Source organism: Eubalaena glacialis, chromosome 2 (genome assembly GCF_028564815.1).
Source record: "Eubalaena glacialis isolate mEubGla1 chromosome 2, mEubGla1.1.hap2.+ XY, whole genome shotgun sequence".
Taxonomy (NCBI): Eukaryota; Metazoa; Chordata; class Mammalia; order Artiodactyla; family Balaenidae; genus Eubalaena; species Eubalaena glacialis.
The window spans coordinates 34856901-34877864 of NC_083717.1; the positions used below are offsets into that span (position 1 = coordinate 34856901).

General features: G+C 48.0%; 1 protein-coding gene across 2 annotated transcripts; it reads right to left on the minus strand.

The window, feature by feature from the left end:
- Window positions 1-1345: 1345 nt before the first annotated feature.
- On the minus strand, window positions 1346-13783 carry STARD5 (StAR related lipid transfer domain containing 5). 2 transcript variants are annotated; one of them, XM_061179823.1, is made up of 6 exons: window positions 13623-13783; window positions 12937-12986; window positions 12455-12587; window positions 9225-9342; window positions 8278-8371; window positions 1346-3656 (listed from the first exon to the last, which is right to left on the minus strand). In XM_061179823.1, the coding sequence occupies exons 1-6, from the start codon at window positions 13719-13721 to the stop codon at window positions 3509-3511; spliced, it is 642 nt and encodes a 213-aa protein (XP_061035806.1). In that variant the 5' UTR covers window positions 13722-13783; the 3' UTR covers window positions 1346-3508. The 2 variants fall into 2 exon arrangements, with proteins under 2 accessions (XP_061035806.1, XP_061035807.1); XM_061179824.1 differs by lacking the exon at window positions 1346-3656 and adding an exon at window positions 5063-5657.
- Between the last annotated feature and the right edge of the window lie 7181 nt (window positions 13784-20964).

Below are 20964 nucleotides of genomic sequence, written 5' to 3' on the forward strand. Positions count from 1 at the left end.
CTAACAGGCCAAGGTGCTTTTAAGTTTGGTCACCGCTTAACGCCTGATTGTCAAGCTCGGGACAAGGAAATGCATTAGCAACACCCGGCAGCCCCTGACGAAGCCTGGACAGTGTGTCAGCCCTGCTCCTGCCCCTGCTCCTGTGAATAAGGGTGTGAGGGAGGACCCGGCAAGGACCACAGACACGACACAAAAAGTCCTTACTCCCAGGCCAGTATCAGAGGGGCCATCTTAATGTCATCCAATAGCTTCTCCAGGGTCCATAGGAAGCTAAGAATCTGTTTCCTGGCCGTGAACTCTTAGAAAACTCTCCTGGGGAATCATAATCTTCATGCAAGCCCCTTTAGTGACTTCACCACAGTGGGTGCCAGCTCAGTGCCCTATTCTTCCTGAGAAATAATGTGCTCAGAGTCATCTGTGTCGAGCTCTAGAGTAGACAAGAACTTGGAGATAACCATTTGTGTCAGCTCCTTAGACTTAAGAGAAATGCTGAAATTGAACATGGTCTGACAATGAAAAGTATGACCCCATTCAACACCCACCCTACCGGATCGTACTGTGTGCCTGTCCAGGGCTGGGCACCCAGGCCATGGGATTCAGCGGGCACAGCCCTCGCCCCCACAATCTCATGTCTGCACACAGTGATGTTTCCTATGATCGGGTTATTGTTCTGAGTCTTATCAAGCAGCCAGGTGATGAAGGTGGCCCAGCCAGGTGATGAAGGTGGACCAGCCTGGGGAAGGAGAAAGAGTCTTTCCATCAGGACTGGGAGGTGGTGACATGGATGAGCACAGTGCCAGCCATGGGCCTGGGACACGGAGAAAGCCTCCTTGGGAGCTCAGATGAATCAAGTGAGTGAGTGGGGTTGTATGAGGACTCACATGCAGCCAGGGCACGCCCAGGCCCTCCCAGGAACCCCTTCTGTCTCTGAAGACCCCCTTCTCCCCCAGCTCAAATAGAATCACTGAGGACGCTGCCACTGCCAGCTTTCCAGTTTCAAATCAAGAATCAGCAAGAAAGGGACTTCCCCGGTGGCGCAGTGGTTTAAGAATCCGCCTGCCAATGCAGGGGACGCGGGTTCGAGCCCTGGTCCGGGAAGATCCCACATGCCATGGTGCAACTAAGCCCGTGCACCAGAACTACTGAAGCCCGCACGCTGCAACTACTGTAGCCTGCGTGCCTAGAGCCCGTGCTCCGCAACAAGAGAAGCCACCGCAATGAGAAGCCTGTGCACTGCAACACTCGCTGCAACTAGAGAAAGCCTGCACACAGCAACGAAGACCCAACACAGCCAAAAAATACATAAATAAATTTATTAAAAAAAAAAAAAAAGAATCAGCAAGAAGGTCTTAAAACGAAAGCTCATCCATTTGAGCATCATGATGCTGCAGTTTACAGGTGAGGTTTAGTGCGCCTTGGCCACCTTCTTCAGAGCTGACAACAGGCAGAGAAAACAGTGCCTTTGCAAACAATGATTCCAGTCATCCCCAACACCGCAAACACACAAACAACAATCCCGGATCTACTTTAACTCTCCAGGGAAATAAGTCCATCCAAGAGTCTCTCCCAGGCAGCCCTTGTTCCTGGCTTTGTACAGCACCTCACTGATTCATCATCATCATCTCATTTGCATGGACTCTTAAGCAAGCTACCCCAGGATTGGTATTCACGCCCCCAGATTTTCTTTAAAGACAGGAAGCCAAAGCACAGGAGTGTTAAGTGACTGTCCGAGAGCATCATTTCTAACTGGCAGGGATGGGACCACTTGCACGTTTTCTGACTCTTGGTCCAGTGCTCAAACCAGTTTAACCCACTGCCGGCAGATGCACGTAGGAGCAGTGCAGGTGCACTCCATGCAGTGGGCCCAGTGAGACGTGTTCTTGGGAGGCTGACCTCCCCTCCTGGCCAGATGGGGCAGCACAGGTGGCTCCATCTTGGTAAGACCACCACCTTCCTGGGTCTCCTGGGCTGGCGTGCCCAGAATTGGCTGGGTTTGGGAGATCAAATTGTGATGAGTTGATACAGAACGACGTCTGGCACAAGGTAAGGACCCATTAAGTACTTGGCGAATGAATGAATGAAATCTAAGAACATGTAAGAGTCCTGTGAAGATTTCTTGATGAGAAGAGGGAGTTAGCTGGATGATCTTCATGGCATGATTGTGGGATCTGCAGCTGCATTAGAGCCCAGAAAGGCTTTCTAACCCCCTGACACTGAGCTTTCACGTTTTAAAGCTTACTCAGACCTCGGCACATTCAGAAGACAGGCACCCCAGGACTCAAAGGTGGGGAAGCAAGATACTCTGATACAAGGGGAATGTTTTCCATCTGGAGGCGCAAAGGCTGAGGACTCTGGAAATTTTCTGCTAGTAACCTGAGAAACTGCAATACGAGTGCACTCTGGTCAAACACACGTGGGGCCTCCCTCACCAGCAAGTTGGTGGGCCCATGGAGGAGCTTGTGAGGGAATGTTGGAGAATTCCACACAGGACTGTGTGGCCCTGACCGGAGAGAAGGAAAGGGAGTCGTGTGCCCGCTGAAGCCCCTTCCAGGTGGCAAGGCCATGCTCCCTGGTTCCGATGATGCACCGGGTTGGGCATAGCCCGTTCGGGGTCGTTTCATCTTGCAGCAGAGCCTTTGGGGGGGGGGAGATTTTAGCCAGCACTGCTGGGGGTGGGGCATCTGCTCTTCCGTCCTTCCCGCTGACAGCAGTACGGGCTCACCAGGTCCTGGAGGCCAGAGGACTCCTGCTCCATCTTCTATAAGAGAACACAAGAACAGGCAAATGCCCAGGGGAGAGGAGGCTCTCCTCCAAGTTCCCCTTGTAGGTGCCCTGAGCCCAGAATCAATTCCAGAGCGCTGCCTGGGCAGATTCAAACTGCCAGGTTTCACTGGGGCGCCTGAAATTTAACTCATGCAGGGGAAAAAGAGAGAAAAATGATTTGAATAGAAGTGACAACAAAAGGAGTACTGAAAGTGTTTTTTCCTGAATGCTTATCTCATTTTTTAAGCATCATTTTGCCAAGCTGACGTCTTTTAAGGGAGAAAGTCTGGCACGGTATCAGAAACACACATCCGGGGGTCTGTGGTACAGGACTGAGAGCTCCAATGCCACCAAGGGGCTGGGCCAGGTTTTCGGGATTGATGCTGATTCTTCTCGACAAGTGGGGAAACATGGTCTCTGAGAGCGATCGGCACAGAAAGGCTTTGAACCCGAGAGCATCGCACGGTGCCCAGGCAGAGTCCCTGTCCGGTGGCCGGGGGGGCTTGGGGGGCACCCTGCTCGAAGAGGGGTGCTTGGGTAACGGCAGCCCCGCTCAAGTGGAAGGAGGAGCAGGAGGGGCCGGGGCTGCCTCTGGCTGATGTCCCTGGAGATGAACTGGTCATTGGTGGGTTCCAAAGGTAGAGCGGTTCCAAAGGAGCCCGTGTTCTCCCAGGCTCTCCAGCTGCGTCCCAACAATGGCAGCTCCGCACGAGTCATGGCAGTTCTCGACCCACCAGCCAGGATGTCAGCCGTAGAATTTCTTCACTGCTTTCTGGAGGTTGGCGTAAAACCCGGCCATGCTGCGGGGAAAGAAGGAGTCCACCACGCCCTGCGGAAGGTAACCGCTGAGGTCGGTCTGGAAGAACGTGACCAGGCTGGTCTTGTCGGGCTCCCTGTGAAAGCAAGGCCAGGGCTGTTATGTGTCTGGAGCAGAGAGCCCACCCAGGGAAATGGTCCAGACACAGGGGTTTCGCTGGGTTCACTGCCCAGGGCGTCCCTCTGGACCTGCTTCTTTTCAGGATGGAAGCGGGTCCTCTCGTGGATGCTTCCATGGCCCCGCCAGGCCGTTGAGCGAGGACGACCCCCCACTTCCAGCCCAGGAAGGTCATTCGTTCCCTGTGCCCGATTCACTCGGCAAAGTCTTTCAGAGAACTCACTCCTGTACCGGGTCCTGGGAGGAACAGACACGATGCTGCCCTCTGTCCATTTAGGGCAGCGGTTCTCCAAATGGCCTGGCAGCTCCTGGGGGTTCCTGACACCCTTTTCAAGGGGTCTGCAAGGTCAGAGCTATTTTCATCACAGCACTAAGATGTGATTTGCCTTTTCCACTCCCATTCTCTCAGCGTGTACTTCATTCTCACAAGTTTTTTCTTGGCCAGGACCATGAAGGCATGGGCTTCGTGGAGACCACTGAGCATTTTATTTGAATGGAGCTGTCAACAGCTTCCGGGGGAGGTTTCCAGAGGCTACATGAGGTGTGATATCACAACAGACTGAATGCAGAAGCAGATATGAGCTTCTGTTAAACCTGACATTAAAGACATTTCCTAAAATGTCAAACAGGGCCACTCTTCACTATTTTTCCTCTTTTGAAAAATACGGTTACTTTTCACAAAAATATTTATGTGAACATATAATACACGTATTATCATTATTTTAAAATAAATGTTTTTTAAATGTCCCAGTTTTAATTTCAAATATAGTAAATACTGATGGATATAATCCACATGAACAAAAGCGCTTTGATGCCCTGAATAATATTTAAGAGTGTAATGGAGCCTCAGACCAAAAATGTGAGAATGGCTGACTTAGAGACCTGACACATAACTTGCGCACATGTGAAGGGGCTTCGGCTGGGGGTGGCAGAAGCCCCAAGGGAGGCCACAACATGGAACATGGCACAGACCTGTGCTGAAGTCGAGAGGCAGCGTCCGGTCATCAACCTTGCAACTCAGCGGACCTCCCTGGGCTGCAGACGTAGTGGCCTCATGCTCAGGGGCACAAGGGCAGTGAAGCCCACCAGCAAGAGTCAGATTCAGTGAGGGGCACGCACGGGACGAGATGGGACCCAACTTGGTAGGGACAAGGGGTCTTCAGTGTCACAAACTTCCCAATTGCCAGGACCACAAAGGCACAGGCTTTGCGGGGACCATTTGGCGTTTCATTTGAATGGAGCTGTCAGCAGCCTCAGAGTCTCATCAGGAACCCCACAGAGCATTGCACCTGCCCATCAAGTGTTTCCTGACATCCTGGAGGTCAAGGGCTGAGAAGTGAAGACCTTTTAGAACCTCGCCCTCCCTCCCAGATGCACAGACGGGGCCGGGGGCCAGCAGATGAACGACAGTGCAGGACGGTGCTGGCTGGGCAGGCTCCTCTCCTCTGCTCATGCCTTCTCTGCACAGAGCCTGAACTTGGGGGGCGGGGGCACAGACTGCCTTCCATCCCAAAGCCTCAGCATCATCGGACTCTATTCCTTGCTCACCAAGCCCCAGCCCCTCCACCTGTGCTGGGACCTTCTCTCTTCTCCCTGCTCCTCCTGCCCTGGGCTCACTCAAGCCCCCATACTTCTCAGTGCTGTCCTCTTTGGCCTGAACAGGTGAGGGAGAAAGTCTGCTAAGGGACCATGCTTTCCTCCGGGTGAGGACGGGGCTAGGTAGGAGGTAAACACGCAAGAGGCCGGGTGGAAGAGGCAAACTCGGTACCTTACAGAGTGGTCACGGTGAAGAGCGCTTCTCGCTTGGACGTCATGAACAGAGCGGGCAAAGGGGGGCTCAGAGAGATGTCGGAATCACCTGGTCTCCCCATGGAGAAGGCTGGGCTAGACAACGGCGTCCGCCACTGGTCCTTGTTGTAAGGATTCGTGAGATAATAGTGCAGAGCACGCAGCAGACTCGCTGGGCACAGAGCAGGGCTGCATTCACGATGTGATTATGCTGCCCCTGCTGCAAGCACCAGCCCCCCGCCCCCGCCCCGCCTGGAGAACAAGCAGAGCCCAACAGCTCTGCCCTATCCGCTGCAGCCACTCGACTCAGGCACCACCATCCCTCACCTCCAATTAGCCCCCTTGCTCTGGCTCACAACCTCGCCCACTCCAGAGGCATCACAGCACTGGGCACCCAGCTCAGAGCACATCCTGCTCCAGACTCCCCACCAGCTCCCCATTCGATTCCGACGACAGCGCCCATGACTCCAAGGTGTGGGCCCTGCTACCTCGGTGACCAGATCTCCTTGCCTTTCCCCCTGCTCACTGCCATCTGGCACAATGGCCTCCATGCCATTCCCTAAATGCCCCTTGCCTGCCCCCACCTCAGGGACTATGGACCTGCTTATCCCTCTGCCAGGAACACACTTCCCCCAGCCCCCTTCCATCCCCAAGGCTCCCTGTGCTGTGCTTTGGTCAAACGTCCTATCAGGGGGGCCTTTGGTGACCCCCCCAGATATCTAGCTCCCCCATCCCTCCCCGGCACCTTTATCTGGTTTCAGTTTTCTCCAAATCATTTAAAATCTGATCATTACAAGCGTGTACATCTGATATAATTATGGTGTTTGTGTTTTGTCTGTCTACCCTGCTCCCACTGGAATCTAAGTTCCAAGAAGGCTTATCTGTTTTGAGGGGTCAATATCTAGATTAAGAGCATAGATTTTGGAGTCAGATGCTATAGCTTGACCAGCTCCTGGCTGTGTGATCTTGAGTAAGTTAGACAACCTCTCTGTGCCCAGAGTCCTCATATAAAAAATGAAGGTAATAACAGTACCTTAGAATTGTTATAAGAATAAAAATGAGTTAAATTATAAAATATAAAGAATAGAAGAGTGCCTGACACACAGGAGTGATGTATAAACATTTGCTGCTGTTCCTGTCACGATTAGTATCATTTCTTGAATCCATAGCACCTAGAACAGGCCTATATTCATAGAGTGATGGGAACCATCTTTGTCACAGGTTTCAGATCCACATAAAATGCTTTCAAGCGAGCTGAGTCAAAACCTCCACACTAGGGACTTCCCTGGTGGTCCAGGGGTTAAGACCCCACGCTTCCACTGCAGCGGAGGCAGGTTCCATCCCTGGTCAGGGAACTAAGATCCTGCATGCTGTGCGGTGCGGCCAAAAGATAAAACAACAAGAAATATATATATATATATATGGAACATATTGGGAAGAAATATTTGTAACATACATAATAAAAAATGTTTTAAAAATGTCTTAAGAAAAGCACCTCCACACTAGCTGGGTTTTGTGGGATCTTTCTGGTGCTAAGTGACCCAGCTACAAAGTCTGTGCAATCAACTCTTGCTATCTGGAATGAGGCATAATGATACTCATCATATCGTGCGTTCTCCCCAAGGAAGATATCCATAGAATTCAGCCCCTAAGGGGAAAGTGCTCTGACTCTTATTCTGAAAATTCCTCTGTGTGTGTGTGTGTGTGTGTGGGTGGGTGGGTGGGTGGGTGTGCGTGCATGGTGAGGGGAGCTGTGTTGGATTGCAGCTATGCTATTATTTTCAAACTCATAAAGTTTTGCTACGTTTAAAGAAGTCTGCCACAAGATGTTTGAAAAGCCAGCTTAGTCAAAAGTGTTACGTGGAGGTGTGGGATGTGGGTTTTCGGTACAATGCCATGGCACCAAAACCCCTCTCCTGGGATTGTGCGGTGACAGCATCGATGTTTCCCCTGCTGGTGTCTGTTTGTGGGTTGCACGGTGACAGGGACATACCCTCAGGTACAGTTTCTTTCTTTGTCAACTTGAGTGGTTCCCAGGATAAACCAGTGACCTTCGGGTTATTACTACACGGAAAGCTCCTGGTAAAAACCTGGCCCTGGTGGTCCAGTGGTTAAGACTCCGTGCTTCCACTGCAAGGGGCGTGGGTTCGATCCCTGGTCAGAGAACTAAGATCCTGCACGCTGCTCGGTGAGGCCAAAAACAAAAACCCAAAAAACCAAAAAGAATCTGGCCATGACCTGCGAGAAAATGGGGCCAGAACCATTTCTGAGCTCAGTTCTGGGGCTGACTCACGGTGTGCTCTGAGAACCGCCCTTTAGCCCCGAGCATCTCCACCCCATTCCTCGGTGAGGCGTGAAGAGCACCGTGTGGGATGCGGGGTGAGGCCAGCTAAGCTCTTGGCTGCTCCAGGCTGGTGGAGGAGAAGACTGGGTGCCCAGGGCCCGCACGGCCTGCCTGGGACCCTGCACAGACCACCTAACTTCCCCAAGCCTCAGTTTCCTCATTTGCTAAATGCGACCGTGACATTTGCCCAGCTTGCCTGGGGCCGGAGGGAGGGTTCCCCACATCAGAAATAATGACACCTCCCCACAATTCTTTCCCAAGTGCCTAGAACTTTGGCGTGTTACGTCACCAATGCATATGTATAGGGTTCTGTAACATCAAGGCCTACAGAGTGGTGAGGCATTTTTATTACTGCGAATCATCACTAATGTTGCCATTGAGTAGAATGTCCTCAGTTAAGCCACAGTTAGGTCTGGGCACATCATTCAATCCAAGAGGTTATCCTTACCCTGGCAGAGGTCCACAGAAGCAACCGCAAGGATGGTTAAATCCTCTCACGTAACCTGGCTTTGGGGGACATAACAGATGCTCCACACTGGTAGCTGGAAGACAGAGAAAGACGGTCAGTGAGCTACAACTTCGGGCAGTTGGGCCACTGCCGCTGAAGGGCCTTACTGGGCACCCACGGTGGGTACAGACCAGTCACCTGGAGCCCAGGCGTCAGAGGACGACCCTGCCACTTGGCCCTGAGCTCTTCCTACTGCCACCCCCCCGTCCCTCACACTCACACACACGTTCACACATACTCGTGCTCACACACACACGCACACACTCATGTCCACAGCTTCCCCAAGCCTGCTGGAATATTAGAGAAAAGAACATTTCAGACTATGAGGCTTGGGGGCAGGAGAACGAAGGGACCCCTCTCAAATCGCAGCCGAGAGAGGTGTGGATGGACACACAACCTACCCCCATGTGGAAGATTCAGAGGAGTGGCAGGCGCTGTGGCTTTCAGCGGGAGGCACCATAGAAAGTGCAGAGGCAGGAACTCTGCTCCTCGCGGGAAGGAGGGGAGCGGACAGCCCCACAGCCCTCTCGGGAAGGTGCTCCGTGGGTGCAGGGAATCACCGCACCCTGGGGTTCCCTGAAGCCAAACCATACCCCGCATGTCTAGGGTACAAACTATGCGCCTCAGCAGGGATGAAAAAGGGGTGCTGACGAAATCTGTGATTTATAACTAAAATTACTAGTGTGTGGACTCCCCCACCTCAGACCTCCCTGGCACAGAATCTCCCCAAACCTGACAAGGGGAGGCTGGCACAGAAAAAGGGACCCAGGCTGTGAGTGCTCCAGGGATTTCCAGCTGGTCGTCTTTCCTTGAGGAGCTGGGCGGGTGTGGAGGAGACAGAGCCCAGCATCCCACGAAGGCTTTGCAGCAGCCCTGCCGTCACTCACCATTGGAACTGATGGTCCCATCCTCATACGTCTTGACCAGCACCAGGTCCACAAAGTCTCTGGGAGAGATGAGCTTCATGACGGCCGAGGGGGTCGTGGTTCTGCTGATGCACTGCGTCTGTCAGAGCAAAGGGGGATCCAGCTGCGTCTGATGGCCGCGCATCTGCTCCCCGCCCCAACTCGACTCGGAGCTCGTCCACTCTGTCCCAATACCCCAGGGTCTGGAAAATGGGAAGAGCACTGACAGCAGGGTGGCACTGTGACCTGGAGGGTCTAGAATGAACTTTCCTGGACGGGCCAAGGGTCATGGCAACACATCCAGCTCGTAGAATCTAGGGTTGTGACACGGGCTGCCCATGGCTGATCAGGACCACTCTGAGTTTATGTCTCAAAAGATCATGAGAGTTGCCATTAATTGAGCACGTAGTTAAGAGCCTGGCTGGACAAAGCTCTCAGTGGTCCTTTGCAACTGAGAAATAGGTTTCATGAACCCATTTGACAGGTGAGGAAACTGAGGCTTGGAGAGATGAAGGAATTCACCACAAAGCTCAGGGTGGAGATGAGGCTTGAACAGGGCCAGAAGTAGGGTGAGGCAAGAGAGGCCATTCCTTTCTAAGGCCGTCCCGGTACTTGCCTAACCCTGAGAGCAGTGCCTCCTTAAATGTGTGTCCTGGGCAGCTTTCTGGTTTCTCCCAGCCCCAGCCCTGGGAGGGAGCACCCCTTGAACTGCACCCCATCTCAGAATATCCCACCAAGTCCATTCTCCCACTTTACAAGCCAAGGGCCCTTCAAACCCACCCCATGCTTTACCCCATGATTCCCCTCCTCCAGCAGGACCCCAGTCCTTTCAAGGTCACAAGGTACAGGTGAGGCCCAAGGATGAGACAGTCCTGGGGAGACCTCTGGGGAGCAGGCGAGAAGGTCTCTTGCCTCTTTGGCTATTAAGACTAGGGGCACCGTGTGTGACTGAGAAAACTCTGACCCTGGGTATGAGTCTTCCAGGTGGGCGTGCAATCCCTGGGGGCACTTGAGAACTTTCCAGTGGGCTCTGGGAGCACTGGGAATCAGTTTCCAGATGGCTCATCCTCCACGTGTCCTTCCTAGAATGACCTGCCTGAGAACAGCCTGCACCTTCATGCAGGTTTCCCTTTCCCACTTGAAAAAGGTGCCACATACCCCACCCATCTGGAATCTTCCAATCATACACTGTCCTAGGGTGTAAAATCCCCCAGGGGGCCAAAGGGACACTGAGGGATGCTGATTTCAATATTTAACCAAGACACTGCACACTGGAGTTAGAATTTCTATGTTTTCCCCTCTCTTAAAGCATATATTCTTTTTAAAGGCCAAAGCTTGCTAGAAACAAGGTAATTTTGCCTTTTCTGAATTCCAGTAGTTCGTCGTAGGAATGGCAGAAGTGATGAGATTTAAAAAAAAATAACTATACAGCTTCCACTCCTGATTATTGCTACAAAACGCATCAATTCTGAAGGAGAGTGTCTGGAGAACAAGATGAAGAGGACATATTGGTAAGAAATGCTGACAGCGGCAGCACGTGTTGTAACTGCCACAAACTTGTGGCATGGCTCTGTATCTCATCCATCCATCCATCCATCTACTATCTATCAATCTTAGAATTAGGATATTTGAGATTTGTCAAAATCACGCTGTCATTCTGTTACTACATTTCCATTATGTTTCAAAGGGCATTAATCCATGTTTCCTCAACTTCAAGCATTTGTGTATAATTATTTGTATACTATCTTCACAATTTTTTCCTATCTCTGGTAGCACCTATCCTGTTATTCACTTAATATTTTTATCTAAATGTACTCACTTTTTAAAACTTAAACTTATTTTAAAAAGGAAGCTATTTAACTACTGGAAATGAAAAAAAGGTACCACTTGGCATAAATAAAAGACAACTGCAAATATATATATATATATATACACACACACACACACATATACACACACACAAGGGATTTTTGGGTTCTAATTCTGAGCCTGAGGCCAGCTGTCTGTTTGTTATAATGGAGATTCGCAAGTGTTAAACAGGTGTCAAGGGCACATTAGCACCTATCCCAGACTTTTCCCTTCAAGTTATCAGAGAGATTGAAGAAGATTTGAAATGGGGTGACCTCGCTATGTGTGATTCAATTTCAGCTTTGACTGTTAAAGACCTACTACACTGTATCACCTAGTGCCCCAACATTATGTGCCCCACCCTTCAGGAAACACTGACATAATTTGTGATAATGAACTGAAATGTGAATTCTTGGTCAAGGTTAAGAACACTTGGGTCCTACGGATTGACCAGTAAAGAACTATGGCTTGAGGTTTCACAGCACCATCTACAGAAACACCCAAGAGGGTATCATGTCCACAGATGTCAAAATCAAGGCACCATTCAAATCAAAAAAAGCTGGCAACATTTCCCCAGGGCAACTTTTTAATTTGTTTTGGCTATGTTTTGTTTGTTTTTTTCTCCTCAACTTCTATAATCAAAAGGAGGTGGATACTTAATACTACAGAGGATCCCAGGGCAGGACAAACTAGATCTTTGCTGCCCATTATGGTAGCCACTAGTTCCATGTGGCTATTTAAATTTACATCGAGTCATGAAAATTAAATAAAATTAGCAATTTATTTCTTCAAACTAGACACCTTTCAAATGCTCTGTGGCCACGTGGGGCTAGTGGCTACCGTATTGAACAGCGCTGTTGTAGAATATTTCCGTCATAGCAGAAAGTTCTCCTAGGCAGCGCCAGAGTAGATACCACACATTTTACCAGTGGAGCAACTGTCATCCGGCATCTGCCACCTGGCACAGCGTCACAGCTGGCAGAGAATCCTGACTCTTTGGCCAGGACTCAATTCATTACCATGGTCCCAGTAACGGGAAATACTTCAAACTAGAGCTGATGTGTCCAACCCAGGCACTGCTTCAGCATCCTCAGAGCTCACGTTCACTCTGCACTCCTGCTTTCATCATCCGCTGCTATGTTCTCTCAGCTCTGTTTAGGGCAGCTCTACCTCTCTGGGTCTCATCGTTACCTACCTGTACCTGGGCCGAGGCTGGGTTTGAGTGTCAAGCAGTGGGCAACCTGTTTGCTGGGCATCAGGGGCTCACAGTGTACTCCTCTTGCCTAAAGGTGTCATTGACCCCCCGCAGAGGGAACAGAGTCTAGCGATACTGTCTAGCGATAACAGTGCTTGGAAAGACTTACATCAGTGATGCTTTCGATAATTTCAAAACTGTTCACATTCTCATCCCACTTATCTCGTAGGGTCCCAGCAAGTGGCTTCACACAGTCCCACACCTGCTCTGGTGTCCCATTCACAATGCCTTCTCCTCGGTACCTGGAGCACAAAGAGGAATGTGACCCCAAGGCATCAAACTTGTTTATCCTGGGATTACATATAAGGACTAGAAGTCATGTCTGTCACTGTTAAGACAGCCTTGCAGAGAAGGGGCTGACGTTTACCAGCCCACCTCCCCTGAGGCCTGCAGAAATGGACGGACGGCAAGCTTTCATAAGAATATAGTTTGAGGAAATGATGTAGTTAAACACGGAAACTTTTCTGGAAGATAACTGGCAAGTTGATTCCAGGTGCTAGGGTTGACTGGAGTCTCTTAGGAAGCAAACCCACAGAAACAGCAGGAAAGGTGTGGCACCTTTGACAAGCTTTGAACAAGGGGTGCACTTACAGGTTCCCTGGAAACTCCACAGACGGCCTCCAGGAAACTGAAACTCCGTTCTGTCAAAAGGCACAGAATCGCAAATTTTTAGAGCTAGAAGGGCCCTTGGGAGATCACCAGGCCCAATCCCCTGTTTTATGGAAGAAAAGTCGAGAGCCCCAAGAGATGCAAATCTCCAAGGTACCCAACTGACATGTAGCAGAGTGGGGACTGGTCCAGGACAAAGCTGCCCCCAGGAGGATGTGATGGACAAAGGGATCTTATGTGGCTTACTTGAAGAGCGCTGGGGAGTTTTCAAACCACCTTAAAAACCACCGTGCATCTTGTTTCCTTGGGCAATTTTGGTCTGTTTGTTAAAAATCCTAAGTGTCCAGTGAGCAGCACCATCCCTCTGCCACCCTCCTGGGAACGCAGAGAGGGGCTCCTGCTCCGAGGAACGGAGTAAAGGCTTTGGAGCCTGGTGCTTCCGGTTCCATTCTAATCATTTACCAGCCAGGTGACCTTGGCCAAGTCTTTTAAAGAAAGGGACGGATACTTATCTCTCGGGGGTGGGGTGGGGGTGTCATTGTGTGCAAAACAGGCCGGAGGATGGAACGCAGAAAACCTCCAGGAGAGGGGCAGCCTGGGGGCTTTTGGAACCCCGGCCCCACGGAGCAAAGGCCCTTCGTCCCCTTCCTGCCCAGCTCCTCACTCACGCCTTCCCGGCAAATCTTCCATCCTGACTCGTCTCGCCGGTACTGGAACATCTTCTCCGCCACCGCCTCGCTTATCTGCGCGGCCAACGCCGGGTCCATTGCGCCGAGAGCTGCGCGAGGTTGCTGGGGAGCAGGTGCGGTGTGCGGTGGCTACCCGGGCACTCAGGTATGGGAGGCCGGAAAGCCCGGGCCAGCAGAGGAGCCCGGAGTCCCGCCCCAGCCCCGCCCCCGTTCTAGGATTGGCCTAAACCGTCAGACAGACCCCGCCCCGCTCTGAGATTGGCAGGGCCGGAGATCCACCGGCCGGTCACTGCAGGACGCCCTCCGCCCCGAGGGGTCCAAGGCGCGCCCCGTAGGTCCTGCAGGACCTGCTTTTCGCCTGTCCCAGCTCAAGGAGGGGCTTGGGACGCCGGAACTTGAGAAGGCCAGTGGTGGAGAGCCAAGTGGGCCGGGCCAGGTCGTGGGCAACGTCGTAGACTTGTATAAGGAGCGTGGAGCTCTGTTTTGAATGCACAGAGGCTTTCAGCCAGGCTGGACGATGGAGAAATTTCCATCCGAAATACCTTTCTAGGGCGGCTGTTGCAGGGGTTCAAGAGGAAATGAGCGTAGAGACTGGGTGGCCCGTTAGGAAGCTGCAGCGATAGTGGGAGAGATGGGGGTGGCCTGGAGCAGGGGCTGGGTGGTGGAGGTGGAGAGAAGAGGACCCCTCGTAAAGCGCTTAGAAGGTAGAACGTAGAGATCTCTGTGACAGATGGTGGAGGCCGGAGAAGCAGGAAGCATCGTGACTCCCACCTTCTGGCTTGAGCCACGGGTGGCTTAGCTGAGCTGGGGACAAGACAGGCTGGAGGGGGAACATGGTGCGTTCAGTTCTGGGCATGTTCAGTTGGAGGTGCCTGAAAGACCACTATGTGATGTCCGGGAGACAGTGGGATACGCTGGCATCTGGGAGAGAGCTGGGCTCCAGATAAGAGGTCGCAGGGTTCTGTGCCTCTGGGTGGCGTCTACCTTGGAGGGTGAGTGGGGGGGTCACATCCCTCCAGCCTCCTATCCTATCCTCCTCTTCAGCACTATAACCAACTAAATATTTGAAAAGGTCAACACTGAGATCAGTTTGTATTTTCTGTTGTGTGTGCTTATTATTTCATTTAAAGGTTTGAAACAAAATGGTGTAAAGAAAATGACTACTTGATACCCCTTTTTGGAAGATGTGATGGGCTGCCAGGTGTTAAGAAGCCGGATGGGGAATTAGGGAGTCCAAGTTTTAGACCTGGTTTCACCCACACTTTGCCGTGTGCTTTTGAGCAAGTCACTTAGCCTGTTTGCTTGTAGGTGAAATGGGACCATAATGAATGTCTCCCCATGCCACTGTGATAGGCAAGTGAAGAAATGCATGTGAATGTACCTTGGAGCCATTAAAAAAAAAAAAAAGGACCAATAAGTTAACCATGGTTAAAAAATTAAGCACATCAAAATCTCATAAAAAGTCAGATCATAGTCTGAGGGAAAAATCAGAGCATATTTTAACTAAAAGGAAGTTTTCTTAATGTACCAAGTGCTCTTACAAATCACTAAGTCATTTTCAAATAACCCAACAGACAAAAAGAACCCATCAGATATGAACAGACACTTTGCAGAAAAATAAATTAGCATGGCTAACAAGGATACGAGAAGATACAGAACCACCCTCATAGTTAGGGAATTACAAATTAAAACAAGGGGACACTTTTTACACCTATCTGAGGGACAGATTTGAAGAGGTTTGTCCCTCAGAGGACAAACAAAGGACAAACAAGAGGCTGACAAATCTGACAGCGGTTAATTCCATGTTGGTGAGTGTATGGAGAAACAGTTGTTTTTACACAACTTTATACAGTTGTTTTTACACTCTGTGGGTGAGAGTGTAAATTTATGTAACCTTCTGGGAGCAAAATAATATGTATTAAAATTTTAATTTACTTGTTTTCTGACCCAGCAACTCCTGCACAGAGATGTATAAGATTGATCTTGCAACTGGAAACAACCTAGTGTTTGTCAATAGATTAAACAAAGTTACAGGATATCCATTTATTAGATTATTATGTAGCCATTAATATAGTGTGGCCCAGATGAAAAAAGGTGGGGCTGGAACAGACAGGAAATGCTCAGTAGAGCCTAGGGAACTAGAAGTATGAACGGATATGAGTGGACGGTTTTAATCAAGAGCAATTCAGTGTCTATGAAGGAAACAAATGGTATTTTCAAACTTAACTTTAAAATAACTTAAAATTATTTAAATTCTTACCCCGCCAAATAAAATGTTTATATGTGTACTAACAGGAAAAATATACACTATATATATTTTAAAAATGTAAATTGAAGGACAGCAGTACTGTAGATAAGAATAAGAGTCAGGGCTCAAGTCAGAGTGCCCTGGTTCAAATCCCAGTGTCACCATTTACTAGCTGTGACCTTGGTGAATAACTGACCATTCCAGACCTTTGCATCCTCATTTGGAAAATGAGAAAAATAGTAGTACTAACTCATAGGGTTGACATGTGGGTTAAAGGATTTAATGAATGAATAGCAATGAGAATGGTGCTTGGTATACAGTAAATAAATATTTATATATAATATCATAGTATGATATATATCATATATCATAAATATATATCTTGAGTGAGAAAGAGAAATAACTAGAGATGTGCTTATATATGATTATATTTTTATGTTTACATATATGTTATGTATGTTTACATATATGTTATGTATAGGTTTGGAATATTCACTTCTAGAAAGGTATAGAATAAACTGTTAACAGGAGGGGGTAATGCCACAGGACACTTCTTTTTCATTTTATACCATCATATACTGCTTAATATATTAATTACTAACATGTAGGTTTTCTTAAATTTAAAAAGCGTTATTGGGACTTCCCTGGTGGCACGGTGGTTAAGAATCTGTCTGCCAATGCAGGAGACACGGGTTCGAGCCCTGGTCCAGGAAGATCCCACATGCCGTGCAGCAACTAAGCCCGTGCGCCGCAACTACTGAGCCTGTGCTCTAGAGCCCGCGAGCCACAACTGCTGAGCCCGTGTGCCACGACTACTGAAGCCCGCGCGCCTAGGGCCGGTACTCCGCAACAAGAGAAGCCACCACAATGAGAAGCCCGCGCACCTCAAGGAAGAGTGGCCCCCGCTTGCTGCAACTAGAGATAGCCCACATGCAGCAACGAAGACCCAATGTGCCCCAAAATTAAAAATATAAATAAATAAATTTTTTAAAAAATTATTAAAAAAATAAAAATAAAAAACGTCATTAAAAAATTCAATGTAGAATATTTCTAGAAAGCTGCAGCTCCGTACCCTCTCAGTCTGGAGCCTATTAGAATTTTGTTTGCGGATAAAACACTATGAAACAAAGCTGCGGGAAAGTCTTGCTGTAGAAAGCAACTTTTGTTAGACATCGAACGTTTAAGAGATTTTTATACTTACAAAATGGAGCATGGGTTTTAAAATTTTTCTAGCATTATAAGAGACTTTAATCTTTGCATATGAAATATTTGGAGAAGCAAACTGTTTACCCCTGAGGCCGGTACACACTGGCAGCAGGAGACGGGTGAAGTTGGGACAGCTGTAGGCAGGCCTCTGGTCTGTTTTGCTTCTGGAGGCCAGGACAGGGCAGGGTGAGCATCTGGCTAGAGCTGGGGAGGGTGGGAGCTGCCCACAGAGCTGCTCAGCCCAGCTTGGGGTCGCTCTTTATTTAGCAATCTCCTTGAGGCTGCAGTTCAGAGCTGACAGGGTAGAAGGAATAACTGACGTCTGTAGACTCTATTGATCAGACCCCACCCATGAGGTCCTCGGGCCTCCAAGTCAGCCAGTTGTCCAAAGCAGACCTCACTGAAGTCCTAGATGAATTTTAAATAGGTGTATATGTGGCAGGGGGCCCAGAGACTTCTAACCCAAACCACCGCCAGACCATCAAGGGGATGCGCCCAAGTGTCCAAGTGCTCCAATCCTGAAAGCTCCTGAATGGAGTATTTGCTTTCTACCTAGTCACTGATGAAGAACCGTACGTGTGCTTACTTAGTTAGCTCAGGCAGCTGCTAGGTGAATCGAGTCTGTAAGCATACATGTATTTATGTATTCACTGGCAAGCCACTGTCCTAAGCACTTTACCTGTATTGTGCCATTTAACCCGCACAGGTAGAGACATCTATTCCCACTTTATAGATTAAGAAACTGAGGATCACATGGGGTGTCCAAGGCCACACAGCTAGTAAGTGGCAGAACTATGGCAAACACCACGCCCAGTTTCTATTTCTGAAGGTCACATGTATACTCATGCTTTACCGATTCCTACTTCCTATAAGGATATGCAGTGGTTACCATGAAATGGGTAAAGATTAAAACACATACACAATAACCTACGAACTCTAAAAAGGAGGAAAACACAAAAACACATACATACAGAGTGGCAGGAAAACAGGACTACTACCTCAGACTAGGGGAGTTAGTCTTCTAGAGGCGTGTAGAAAACTTTTTTCTGAGTTTCCTGGCATTCACGAATTCAGAAACAGGAGTGACAGAGAGAATCATCCTTAAGTTGCTAAGATATTTACCAGACTGCTTTTTTTTGAGAAGTTTTGGGGTTTTTTTTGATTGTAGTATAGTTAATTTACAATGTTGTGTTAGTTTTGGGTGTACAGCAGAGTGATTCAGAATACTTTCCATTATAGGTTATTACAAGCTATTGAGTAGAGTTCCCTGTGCTATACAGTAGGTCCTTGTTGTTTATTTATTTTATGTATAGTAGTGTGTATCTGTTAATCCCAAATTCCTAATTTATCCCTCCCCCCTTACCCCCTGGTAACCATAAGTTTATTTTCTACATCTGTAACTCTATTTCTGTCTTGTAGATAAGTTCATTTGTAGACAGAGGCAGACAGAGAGGCAGACAGAGAAAGAAAAACATCATATGATATTGCTTATATGTGGAATCTAAAAAAATCATACAAATGAACTTATTTACAAAAGAGAAATAGACTCACAGATGTAGGAAAGAAACTTATGGTTACCATAAAGGGAAGGGGGTAGAGGGATAAATTAGGAGTTTGGGATTAAAATATACACACTACTACATATAAAATAGATAATCAAAAAGAACCTACTGTATAGCACAGGGAACTATACTCAATAGCTTGTAATAACCTATAATGGAAAAGAATCTAAAAAAGAATATATATGTATGTGTGTGTGTGTATAACTGAATCACATAGCTGTACACCTGAAACTAACACAACATTGTAAATCAACTATATTTCAATAAAAATTTTAAAAAGAAGAAAAAAATAAAAGTACCAGTATCCACTTCTAAGTCAACACGAGCACATGTGCCATAGAGCTGTATAAAAGATGTTTAGTGCAACATTACTTTTAGCTGCAAAGAAGTGGAAATGACTTCAACATCCATCAGTAAGAAATGGATAAATATCGGTTAGTTTATTCAAATGGTGAAATACTACATAGCAGATATAACAAGTGAGCTTGATCTGCATATTTCTTCAACAGACCTCCGAAACATAAATATGTACAATATGTGCAGTATAATAGCATTTACTTAAGTAAGACATACTTACATATTGTTTATGGATGCGTATACATACATATTTACACACATGCACACACACAACATGTATAGCTATAAACAGTTGGCTGAATGGACACACGCCGTGACGCGTGTCACGTGCCTTGGCAGCCTGAGGGGAATGAAACTAAGGGTGGGGATTAGAGTAGCTTCTGATGACATCTGTCATATTTTCTTTAATAATAATAACAAAATGACCAGATGGAAATAAAATTTCAATAGCTGTTGACACAGGGGGAGCATGGGTGCTTGTCACTCTAGCCTCTGGGCTCTTCTGCATCTTTTAAATTTCTCTAAATTAAAGACATAGCCCATCACTTTGTTGTGCAGCAGAAACTAACACAACATTGTAAAGCAACTATACTCCAATAAAAATTTTTTAAAAATAATAAAATAAATATATTTTCAACCCTACAGAAAAGTTTTAAGAACAGTACAATCCCATACCGTTATGATCTGTATACTTTTCTGTAATACTTCAATAAAAGAAAATTCAGACAAAAAAAAAAAGACATAGCCGAATATTAAGTGCTGGAGTGCATGTGAGCTATGTTGCTCACTGAAAGGTGATGAACATGTCTGCAGTTCTGGAGAAGTATTGGCAAAACTCGTGTTTTCTTAGGAATGCTGCGGCGCCTGCTGTCCCCTAATCCTAATGGAATCCTCTCTGCTCTCACACAGACACAAGTACTCCTGCGGGTGCCTGGAGGCAGGGCCAGGCTTTTCCAAAATATGTTTCAATGTCCCAGGGAGCTCTTGGCTACAGCCCCAGACTAAGCATGTAGAAGAGGGTACCCTCATCATGGAACTCCTGTGGGCACCTGTATCACAAAAGGACGTTCCCATGGCAGGTAGAGCATTTCATCTTGAACAAGCCACAACCTCCTGGATCTGTCATGGTCAGGAGGTCATGGCATGAAGTAATTAAGCACTGTCAAGCAATTGGAAAATACTGCACACTTTTTTATGAATTTGGGGAGGAGTGTTCATCTGCGTCTACTTTTAAATGGCATTACTTATACTGGATTTTTCTTTGGGGTTAGAATTAGCAGTAGATCTTGGAAGATAATCCCGTTACCATGTCATTCATGACTCACTCATTAGTACAGTCCATTTATTTATTCATCTATCCATTCACATTCAACAAACATTTATTAAGTACCTAGGATAGGCAGCATTCTGAGATGGCCCCCAGGATTCCTGCTCCTGGTGTACATTTCCTATAAAATCTCCTGTTGAGTGTGTTTGAACTTGTGAATCTGATAAGATTTCACTCCCATGATTAGGTTCTGTTATATGGTAAAGGTGAAGTTATTTAGAAGATGTAATTAAGGTCTCTGACCAATTAACTCTGAATTAATCAAAAGGAGATTATTCTGGGTGGGCCTGACCTAATCATGTGAGTCCTTTAAAACAAAGTCCACATCTTGCCGGGAGAAAGAGATTCAAAGCTCAGGAGCCCCTCTCTTGCTGGCCTTGAAGATGCAAGGAGCCACGTTATGGAGAGGGCCATGTGGGAGGGAAATGTGGGCAGCCTCTGGGAGCAAAGGGCCTCAGTCTTACAACCTCAAGGAAATGAATTCTGCCAATAGGCACATGAGCTTGGAAGGTGACCCCCTAGCCTCAGATGAGATGTCAGCTCTGGCCGACACCTTGATTGAGACGCTGAGCAGAGTACCCAGCTAAGCCATGGAAACTGAGATGATAAATGAGTGTTGTT